Source organism: Nicotiana tabacum, chromosome 2 (assembly GCF_000715075.1).
Source record: "Nicotiana tabacum cultivar K326 chromosome 2, ASM71507v2, whole genome shotgun sequence".
Lineage (NCBI taxonomy): Eukaryota > Viridiplantae > Streptophyta > Magnoliopsida > Solanales > Solanaceae > Nicotiana > Nicotiana tabacum.
This window is the reverse complement of record NC_134081.1, coordinates 118,989,859-119,001,088: the sequence shown is the minus strand read 5'-3', so window position 1 is coordinate 119,001,088 and position 11,230 is coordinate 118,989,859. Positions and strand designations below refer to the sequence as shown.

The following is an 11,230-nucleotide window of genomic DNA, read 5'->3' as shown; positions in this document are numbered from 1 at the left end:
AAAAATTTAGAAATTCAGATATAATTAATCCCTTAATTAATTATTATGCGTATCCTTAAGAGGACAGGTTAGTTGGCAAGAACTCATAGTTCCATTTCGTTCCCAAATTTGAATTTCGCCTTACGGTAACCTTCATTACTTTTTTAAATTAACTAAATGAAAAAAACAAATATGTGCCAAATCTTTTTCTAATATTTTTAAAGGCTTATTTTCTAAAATAACCTTTTAAGATGCCACTCTTTCTATTTTATCCTTGTTTTAAAATGCTTTTAGATACAGCTTAAGCATTTTACAATTGGGAGAACGAACAAATTAAGAGCTGGCGTGTAAAAAGAAAACCGATAAATCATACCAACCCGATAATTCGAGTCAAACCGAGAAAAAAAATCTGATTGTGATTTGGTTTGATTTGGTTTGGTATTGGAAAAAAATCCGACCATAATTGGTTTGGTTTGGTTTTAACTAAAAAAAGTCAAATCAATACCAAACCAACCCGTCATTATATTTATACAATTTTAAAAAATATTTTATGCATATAAATATTTATTGTAATATAATTTATAATTATTTCTTAAATTTGTTCACAGTTTTATCTTTAAAAGATTATTTAAATTTGGACATAACATTCTCGAATGATTCAATAAATTTTATAGCTCATAAAGGTAGTAAGTCAAATAAAGTTCAAATCAATACTAATGCTAATAAAGGAAATTCAATTCAACACTATGAATAACAATAGTGTTGGATATCTATTTTTTTTTGTTTTGCATTGATTTATAATGAAAATGGATAACCTAATTTATCTTCTTTTTTTTTATGCTTAGTTGTGTAATTAATAGCACTTATTAATTATACTTATTTTAGCACGACCTATATAGTATTTTTAGGTTATGTTAATTTTTATTATGGTGTATTAATTAATAATATTTTCTTTGTGCGATTTTATTATCTATGTTATTGAATATTTTAGTACAATATTATGACTCATCTCATATTATTATTATTATTATTATTATTATTATTATTATTATTATTATTATTATTATTATTATTATTATTATTATTATTATTATTATTATTTTATTTTCTTGAAAAATACATTATATAGTTGTATCCTATTAGGACTAAAATAAATATTTGGAGCACAAGTTACATATTTTGTGCTATTAAGACTTTACCGGAAAAAAATCTGAAAACCCGAAAAAAATCAAAATACCCGAGAAAATCTGAGATTAAAAAACCCGACTTTATTGTTTTGGTTCGGCTTATAAATTTAAAAACCCGACACCATTGGTTTGGTTTGGTAATTAAAAAATCCGAACCAATCCGGCCTATGTACACCCCTAGTTCCTGACATTAGAACCTAGTGGTCTTAATTTTGGTCATAATTTTTTTTATAGGTAGGTCAATTTTAGAATGAAAATTTTACGGCTACCGGTTCCTAACAACTTGAACCCACTGGTCTAAAAATTTGTGAAAATAGCACGTGATAGTCAGTTTTCGAATTGATAATTAGAATATCGTCGGCGTTTGCAAAATCATTAAAAATAGTCATTATTTTGTTGAAACAAGGAAAGTTGAAGCTCCTGCGTTCCAGCATATTATGTTGGAACCCCAGTACATGGAAAGTTCCAGCATAATACAATGGATTATGGAGCTCATGCGTATAAACTTTCAACATATTAGGTTGGAACTCGAGCACATTATGAAATTCCACCACATTATGCGAGAATCTCATATGTAAAAAATTCGTATTCCAGCATATTATGTTGACATTTTTCCGGATTTTAAGAGTGTTTTTGTTCAGATTTTATCTTTACATGAAAAAGTGACTAAATTTTGATTACTTTGAAATTATTGCTATTTTTCAATCACCACTTGTAAATTGTAAATCTGATTATTTCTCATTTCCCCCCTAAATTTTGGTCATAAAGTTTTTTCCGGCAATTCAATTTCTTTTACAAGTTTAGCCCATTTATTTAAAAACTTGGGCTAATGTTTGATTAGAAAGGAGCTTGTGGTATTTAGACATTTATATGATAAAGTCGTATAAGATTTACACTATGCTTTATCATAGAGAATTTATGGATTTATACGATACAGTTGTTAATTGAGCCTTGGAATGTTGCTCAAAGGCGGTAATCTTCCTTCAACCATGAAAGCTTAAATGTGTCTTGTCCCAATTGGGCTTCAGAATTGGACGAACCATCAGCCATGGACTGGTTTTGGGCTTTTTGCTTTCAGCAATCTAAATCTGGACTGCTTCAATTATAATGTGGGAAAACGATATTATTTTTCCGACTACCGAAGGTAAACAGTTTCTGCCGCAGGCTAAAAGTGAATAAAAGTCCAAATCAGCAATTCTAAATCTGGATTGGAGTATCCAAGTTCAAGATTAGTTTGCTTTCAGCAATCTAAATCTGGATTTCATTGTTATACTGATTCTTATTAATTTATGTTAATCAACTTAATCAATTAACTACTGCTTTCATTTGCAGGATTTTGGCTATCTAAATAATGAAATCACATTGGATACCCAGCTTGAGATAATTGTCATTAGCCGCTGATATATTTATGCATGTTTGCAGATGAAAATCATTGATGGTAATAATTAATAAATGAAGTGCATAATTTACCTTCTCTTGATATGCTAAAAGTGACAAGTAAAAGTAAAAATCTATTTTTAAAATACTGGCCAAGTAAAAGTGAATGGCTCCTTTCAAGATAGAACAATGAGGCTAAGCGTGCATCTGGGGCGGATGTGCCGATGGATGGAGTATGTTTTTGTATAAATAATGAGATCACATTGGATACCTTTCCTACTTTTTTTTCTTAAATAAACAACATGTATAAATTGTCACTTTCATTTCTAGCTCCTCTTCGTCGAATTGGTTGATCAAGAAATATAAAAAATTAGGAATGAAATAATTAAATCATATGATTATCTCCTTTTGTCGCCTATGGATGGAATCTATTGTTTCCTTGTGGTATCTTTTTTTTTTTTTTTTTTTTTTTTTTGCATTTTATTCCTCTCACCCTACTTGATTACAAAGTCGTTCCAATTTTCCAAAATACTTTAGGCCTTGCGTCTATAAAATTAACACAGAAGTTAAAAGTGTAAATCATCTCATAATTAGCAGCCATGGCAATGAATACTTTGCTTTTGTTAATCATCTGCTTAGTATCTGCTCTAATAATAGTTCAATCATTTATCAAGAATCTCAAACAATCAAACAAGAAAATCCAACATCAACCTCCTAGCCCGTTAGCATTACCAATCATCGGTCATATGTATCTTCTTGGTTCAGTGTTACACCAATCCTTTCAGAAATTAGCATTGCGCTATGGGCCATTCATGTTGATCCGTGCTGGTGCATCATCGTCATATATAGTGTCAAATGGCGCCATAGCAAAAGAAATTTTTAAGACTAATGATGTCAATTTTGCTGCTAGGCCAGAATTTGGCTCATCAGAGTACCAAATTTACAAAGACACCTTGTTTTCCACTTTGGATTATACCAAGTATTGGATTTTTATGAAGAAAATTTGTATGACAGAGATTCTCTCCCCTCAGCAGATAACTAAATTTGCTGATGTTAGGAAGGAGGAAATGATGAAATTGTTGGAATTTTTCGCGGAGTGTTCAGAACAAGGGGAGGCTTGTGATGTTGGAAATCAACTTATGGCTATGACAAATAATCTTATTTGTAGGCTGACTATGAGCACCAGAACCTCAACTAATGTCAATGAGAGCGCGGAGATAAGAGAAATCGCTAAGGGAATAACATTACTTTCAGGGCAATTGAGCTTAGGTGAAGTGTTTGGTCCTTTGAAGAAATATGATCTTCTTGGAGCTGGAAGAAAGGTCAAAGCTTTGTTGCTTACGTTTGATAAGTTTATGGATGGGATCATCGAGAAACACGAAGAGGAAAGGCGCGCTGGAAGTAAAGACAGGAAAAATATGATGGATATTCTTCTGGAAATTGCAGATGATAAAAGCACTGAGATGAAGCTCACTAGAAATGGCATCAAGGGTCTTTTCTTGGTAAGAATCATCTCTTCATAAAGATGGATCCACGACTTAAACTTGATGTGTTCAACCTTTATGGTTGAAATTTTAATATTAGTTGAAAATTTAGTGACTTTTCATGCATATATATACCTATGCTCTATCTAAAAAAATGCTAGGTTCAGTTGATGGTTCTTTTATTTATTTATAGAAATTAACTTAAATAGTCGTCCGCCCGAAGCCTCATGACAACATAAAGTTAGCCTTATGAATTGAATCTTAAGTAAGGGGCCCCCATTTTCATCAGACTTTCAGTGAAGTAGTAACTTCCCCTTCTTTTTGGCCTTATTTAACAGGATCTGTTCTTGGGAGGAACTGATACAACAAGTGTGGCTTTGCAATGGGCGCTCGCGGAGCTGCTGAACCATCCAAAGGCAATAAAGAAGCTGCAGCAAGAGATTGACAGAATTGTTGGGGTGAAAAACAGACTGGTTGAGGATTCAGATATACAAAATCTTCCTTATCTGCAAGCTGTTGTCAAGGAAACTCTAAGATTACATCCTTCATTGCCCTTAGTATTTCGAAAATGCAGGGAAGATTGTGTGATCAATGGTTACAAAATACTTAAAGATTCTAGGCTTGTGGTCAACCTTTACGCGGTTAATAGGGACTCAAATGCATGGGCTGATGCAGATGAGTTTGTGCCAGAGAGATATCTTAACTTGAACGAGAACCTCGCGATCGAGCCTGATGAATTGGAGGCCATTAAAGATGGCCAGAACTTCTGTTATGTGCCATTTGGTGGAGGAAGGAGAGGATGCCCTGGTGCTGGACTTGCAGCAGCAGTGTTGCATAGGACACTTGGTGCAATGATCCAATGTTTTGATTGGAAAATTAAAGATGCAGAAACACTTAATATGGAACAAGGAGCTGGATTTTCTGCTGCCATGGTTTATCCTTTGGTTTGTTATCCTGTTATGCGTGTAAAAAAGGACAGTCTGGTGCATAAAGCATTTTGTGTTCGCATGGGGTCCGAGGAAGGGCTGCACTCCGAGGAGTGTGATGTAGGCAGCCTAGCTACCCTGATACAAACATCAGTGGCTGATTCCAAGACTTGAGCCCGTGACCTATAAGTTACATTGAGACAACTTTACCGTTGCTCCAACTTTATTGTTACGCGTGTTAATCCAATAGAATTTGCCACTATTTCCAACTGATTGGACTACATAGGAAGGAGCCAAAGGTCTTAATTTCAGTTCAGACTGTTAAACTTATCTGTTGTTGTTACCGTCTGATTATGTCAATGTCATGTTTATTTTCATATTATATATCATTGGAAACTAGTGAGTGAAGAATCTGGATTTAAAGTATGAATCTTTTATTATTAGACAAAAGGTAAATAACAAAACACTAGAGTACGGGTTTTGGATCTAACCTCTCACTCAAGAAATTGGTGAAAGTCTTTCACCTTTGCTGCATTTTTCACGGTCCCAATCCTCGTCAGACCAGACTAGGCTGCATTGCAGTACCTTCATACCTTTGCCCCAATATCTTGTCCCGAGCCACTTTATTAAAGCAAACTCGTCGTCTGTGTCTTTAGTCAATGCTATTTCTTTTATGCACACCATTTAGAGCATTCTAAAGAGAGATTATAACATATGTCACAACCGCCAATCTGTTTTTTTTTTTGTTAGTCAACGCAAATTGACATAAATATATAAACAACCATCCTTATACCTCCTTTTACAGATCGAGAGTAACATTTTCCTCAAAAGAACAAACATAGCTAACAAGCATAAATAGACATATATTGTCATTTTGTTTTTGCTTATTTATTCCAAGGATAATAGGGAGGGCAAAGGGAGAAGTAGTTTAAGGAGTTACTTGAAGAATTACTTTTCCGACATTAGAGCTAGAAAATAGAGATGCTAAACTCTCCAAAAAACTCTCAATACCATTGTAGATTTTGTGTTTGGATTTTATTTTGCCCTCTTTCAAGTAAACTTCCATCTCTTTTATGAATTCCTCAAAGTGGTTATAATATGAACCTACCATAAACCCTTTCATCATAACTTCTTTACCCACCATGTTCAATAGGTTCCGAACCCCTTCTCTTTCTGTCCAAACCTGCAAAATCCAAAAAATAAAAATAAAAAATTGGTGATTAGAGTTTTTTTTTTCAATAGCTTGAAAGGAAGAAGGGGAACCTTGGAGCAACGGTAGAGTTGTCTCCGTGTGACCTATAGGTCACGGGTTCGAACTGTGAAAACAATCACTAATGCTTGCATTATGGTAGGCTATCTACATCACAACCCTTGGAGCCCTTGCTCGGATGCTGCATGAATGCAGAATATTTGTGCACCGGGCTGTCCTTATTTAATAGCGGAAGGAAGAAAAAGACCAAGTTTGTACAAAAGTTAGGAATCTTTACACAATTAGCCGGTCAGATTTACCATTTACTTTGTTTGATCGGTATACATAAATTATATATAGTTATAAACATATTATACTTGTATTAAAACAGTAAAGGGTACCTTGTTGTACTCGGATATCATCCCACAAAGTGCAATACGAGCTCCGTGGTTGACATGATTAAGAACAGCCTCAAGCATTTTACCACCAACATTATCAAAATAAACGTCAATCCCATTTGGGAAATATCTGTAAGAGGTAATACAAAAATTATGAGCATGTCAATCGCTAGAAAAGTAGTCCAAGGAAAATAAAAAGATTTACTAGCTAGTAATTAGTACTACCAAAAACCTAAATATTTTGAAGAAGCAAAGAAATTTACTTGGTTAATGCAGCATCATAATCTGTCTCTACACGGTAATTAAAAGCATCGTCGTAGCCACATTCTTCTTTCAATAGCTTCACCTACCAAGAGAAAAAAAGAGGAAGCATATATCCAGATTACAAGCATAATTTAATTTATCTCCGGTTGAAAAGACTTACTCTTATTAAAAATATATTTTCACTTTCACTTAATCTATTTTCGCAAATCAAGAGAAGGACAATCTTTTTTTTTTTTTTCTTGTTTTACTCTTATAATTAACTACTTACTCTCCATATCATTTCCTAAATTTTTTTGAAATGTTATCATTATTATGGGATTATAAAATACATATTTCAATTATTTTTTCTCAAAGTTAAAAGTGGAAAACTAAAAGTGAACAGAGAGAATATATATTTAACCGAGTTACCAAACAGCTTCTAAAATCGTTGTTGTGAGCTGTAAAATTTTAACCTAGATTTTTCGTAAGAGAAAAGGTCTGATACTATTAAGTTTTGAGGCAAAAATGTATTAATTCCAATTCTCTAGTTAGACAACATAAGTCCCTCTGTTATTGAATATACATAAATAAAAAAAGGGCACCTTTCATTTATTACACACTCTTTGCTTTAGAATATAAGGCACCTTTTAATATTTCAAAAATAATTACTTTAAAATTTTTATTTTACTCTTATAATTGACATATTTAATTAGGCCACAAATTTTGTTATTTCTTATATTACTTCATGTCTAATTAAATATCGCCATATAAAATGAAACGCCTGGAACATTAGGTAATATCAAACAATCATATAGTAAATAATTTAGTATTTAACACAAATAATACCTTATCATCTGAACCAACACTTCCAACAACTCGACACCCTTTTACTTTGGCTAGTTGTCCTGCTATAATTCCAACTCCTCCCGCTGCAGCCGATATGTACACATTCGATCCCGCTTTAGCATTTCCTATCTTTTCTATGCCCACCCACGCAGTTATACCAGGCATTCCTATTACACATAAATAAAAGAAATTACTTGATTTTTGCTTTAAGTTCATGACTGTAAAAACGATAATTAAAATTGGTGAAGGAGAGGTATTAGGTATATACCTAAGCAACTAAGATAATCGGGCAACGCAATCCCAATTGCAGGAGTAATCTTCTGAAGTAAATTTGAGGGCATAACTCCAAATTCTGAAACAGGGCAAATACGGCTAAGTACTATATCTCCCTCTGAAAACTTGGTGTCCTTAGATTGAATTACCTTCCCCATTCCTAATGCTCTTATCACCTGCACTGTATCATTTTATTAATTAATATCAGCATACTAGAGCTATGCATTTATATTAGAACTTTAACAGATATTAAAGTCCATCGACTGTAAACACAAATAATAACAACAACAACAACAATCTAATAAACTCCAACAAGTGGGGTCTAGGGAGGGTAGAGTGTACACAGCCTTACCCCTATCGGGAAGGTAAAGAGGATGTTTACTATAGAACCTAAAAATAAAAGAAAAGAAATAGTGGCAACAAATACTAACAAAGAACAACAAGATATTAAAGTGAAGCAAAGATAGCAATCAAACAATAGTACTAGCAATCTAAGGATGGATGGATACCTCAACGGTAAACACACAGAATACTTATATTTCTTTTTCGCTATTTTTGAAGTCCTTTGAAGCATGTATATGGCACTCTTTTATTTTCTGTTTATTCAAAAATTTATGCAATTATTAACTTTAAATTTATTGTTTTACCTTTATTTACGTGCATATATAGTCACCGAAATGTCATGACATATTTATGATTATAAGTTTTGAAGGTATTTTTGATACTCCCTTTATATCTCTTCAAATTACCATTTATCTCTCCGCAAAATTTATAAATCATTTACTGAAGCAAGGATTAGATTAGGAAAAGATAGCTACTGCTTTTTTATTTTATTTAGTGGAGCGTTATTTTTTTGAACAAATTTTCTTTGGTTAAAACCACACTTACCTTCGATCCAGGGGCGGATCTACTAAAGCCCGCGGGGTGGTACGCCACCCGCAAGCTTTGTTCGAAATCTTAACTATATATGTATGCATATCTGCGAAATCTTATAAATATTCCGAGTGTAACCTGGAGTAACAACAGATTTTAAGATGCCTGTGGTAAATGGCTGATAAATCCTCCTTGGCAGTGAGGGATCGAACTAGTGAGACAAAACTTTTTAAAACCTTTTTAGCTTGCTGCATCATCACGTATTCTCGGTAAATTTTGATGTTATTGTTCACTTATTTTTCTTTCTTCAATTATATTCAGTTCTCCTTATTTTCTTTCTTTAATTATTGTTGACTATATCTTTCTTTGTTAGTAAATCTTGACTTTTTTTTGGTCTCTTAGTTAGTACTATTTGTTTTTTTCACCCACACTTAAAACAACATTTCCTTTTCAAAATCCTCGCTCCCATTAGAATCCCAAAAGACAAATAGTTAGTACTATTTGTTTTTTCAAAGTTGATCAAATCGATTAGCTTGGCAACCGGAGCCTTCAAATTATGGATCTGCCTCTGCTTCGATCGGACTAATTGCAGTATATAACAATTTTTATTTTTTTTAGTTTGCGATCAGTCTAACAACATCACATAAAATCAGACCGAGAGAAGTGAAGATAGTAAACCTGGCCAAGTGGAATCTGAGGAAGAGAGAGGCCATCATCTAGACCACTCAATTGAGTGCGTACATATGGATCAATGGAGACATAGAGGACTTGGAATGTCACATGTCCATCTGGAATGGAATCCTCTCTCAACGATAAACTCACAGTACGTTGCTTAAGATGCTCAGAATTGGGAATACCCGTTGGTGCATAACTTGCAACATACCACTCTCTATTCTCCACCTCCACCGACGCAACACCACCTGTAGCCATTCTCCGCGTTATAGCTAGTGTGTGTGTGCGGGCGCTAATTGTGATTTGTGTGAAGAAGAGATTTTAAGATGATACAGGCACTGAGGAAAAGGCGTAATACATTGAATTTTGGTGGATATTTAAGCGTCCCCAGACGTATAGTGGTAGGTCCTTCACACCTTGTACTGTAGTTTTCCTAGTCTAAATTAGAGATGTGATATTATGCGGTGGAGAAAAAAATGAATAGTTTGCTTTTGTTCGGTGCACGTTTTTTTTACATGTTCTTCTTTCCTTATAAATAGCGAATGACACTTTCAAATACTCAAGTATTTGAATAAAGTTATAAGGCGTAGTTTTTGGTTTGAATACAAGTTATGCACGATAGATTACGCAAGAATTAGTAGTGTAGGAATTAGTAATGCAAAGAATGTAATGTAGTGATTAATAATGTGATTTTTTTATTTATTTATTTTCTTCTTGAATATTTTTAAGGAAAAAAGAATAAATAAATCTAAAGAATGTGAGGGCAATTTTATCAATTTTTATTTTAATTCATATATTGCTAATATTCGTTTTTTATTCCATATTTTACCCTGTATAAATATTTTATAAATACCTATAGGGGTGTACATAGGTCGGGTTAGTTCGGATTTTCTAATTACCAAACCAAACTAATTATATCGGGTTATTAAATCTAAAGAACAAACCAAACCAATAAAAGTCAGATTTTTAAATCTCGGATTTTTCGGGTTTTCAGGCTGTTTCGGGTTTTTTTTTATCAAAAGCCTTCATAACACAAAACATAGAATTTGTGCTCCAAATATTTTTGTAATCCTAGTAAGACAGATCTATAAAAAGTATTTTTTTAATAAAATAAGATAAATATGAGATGATTCATGGCATTGTACTAAAATATTCAACAATAAAGATGAGAAAATAGCAAAAAATAAATATTATTAATTAGCCATAATAAAAAAATATAATTTAAAATTACTAATAAGTTGCTAAAATAAGTACAACTAATAAGTACTATTATTTACATGACTAAACACTAAAAGAAAAATAAGTTATGCATTTTATCTCAACCACGAAAAAACTAAAAAATAGATACCCAACACTATTTTCATTCATAGTACAAATGAATTGAATGACTTTTATTATTATTAGTATTGGTTTGATTTTGGTTTAGGATTTATTTGAGTTACTAACATTGATGGACTATAAAACTTATTGGAGCATCCAAAAATTATAAATCCAAACTTGAAATAATACGTTTAAAGATAAAATTATGAAAAAAGCTTAAGAAATATTTATAAACTACACTATAATAAATATTTTCATGTATTAAATATATTTAAAACTTCTATACATATAATATCGGGTTGGTTTGGTTTCGGTTAAAGCCAAACCAAACCAAATATCGTCCGATTTTTTTTCCAACACCAAACCAATAAAACCAAACCATAGTCGGGTTTGTTTTTCTTGGTTTGACTCGTATTATCGGGTTGGTACGGTTTGTCGGTTTCATTTGTACACCCCTAAATAC

General features: G+C 32.7%; 2 protein-coding genes across 2 annotated transcripts; one reads left to right on the top strand and one right to left on the bottom strand.

Moving 5' to 3' along the window:
- Nucleotides 1-3,057: 3,057 nt before the first annotated feature.
- On the top strand, nt 3,058-5,379 carry LOC107819969 (3,9-dihydroxypterocarpan 6A-monooxygenase). Its single transcript, XM_075238412.1, has 2 exons — nt 3,058-4,045; nt 4,366-5,379. Exons 1-2 carry the CDS (start codon nt 3,143-3,145, stop codon nt 5,125-5,127), a joined length of 1,665 nt encoding a protein of 554 aa, XP_075094513.1. The 5' UTR covers nt 3,058-3,142; the 3' UTR covers nt 5,128-5,379.
- A 289-nt stretch (nt 5,380-5,668) lies between these two features.
- Nucleotides 5,669-9,831, bottom strand: LOC107819968 (2-alkenal reductase (NADP(+)-dependent)-like). The gene is made up of 6 exons (XM_016646164.2): nt 9,454-9,831; nt 7,898-8,078; nt 7,630-7,796; nt 6,804-6,886; nt 6,544-6,670; nt 5,669-6,136 (listed from the first exon to the last, which is right to left on the bottom strand). Exons 1-6 carry the CDS (start codon nt 9,703-9,705, stop codon nt 5,882-5,884), a joined length of 1,065 nt encoding a protein of 354 aa, XP_016501650.2. The 5' UTR covers nt 9,706-9,831; the 3' UTR covers nt 5,669-5,881.
- Between the last annotated feature and the right edge of the window lie 1,399 nt (nt 9,832-11,230).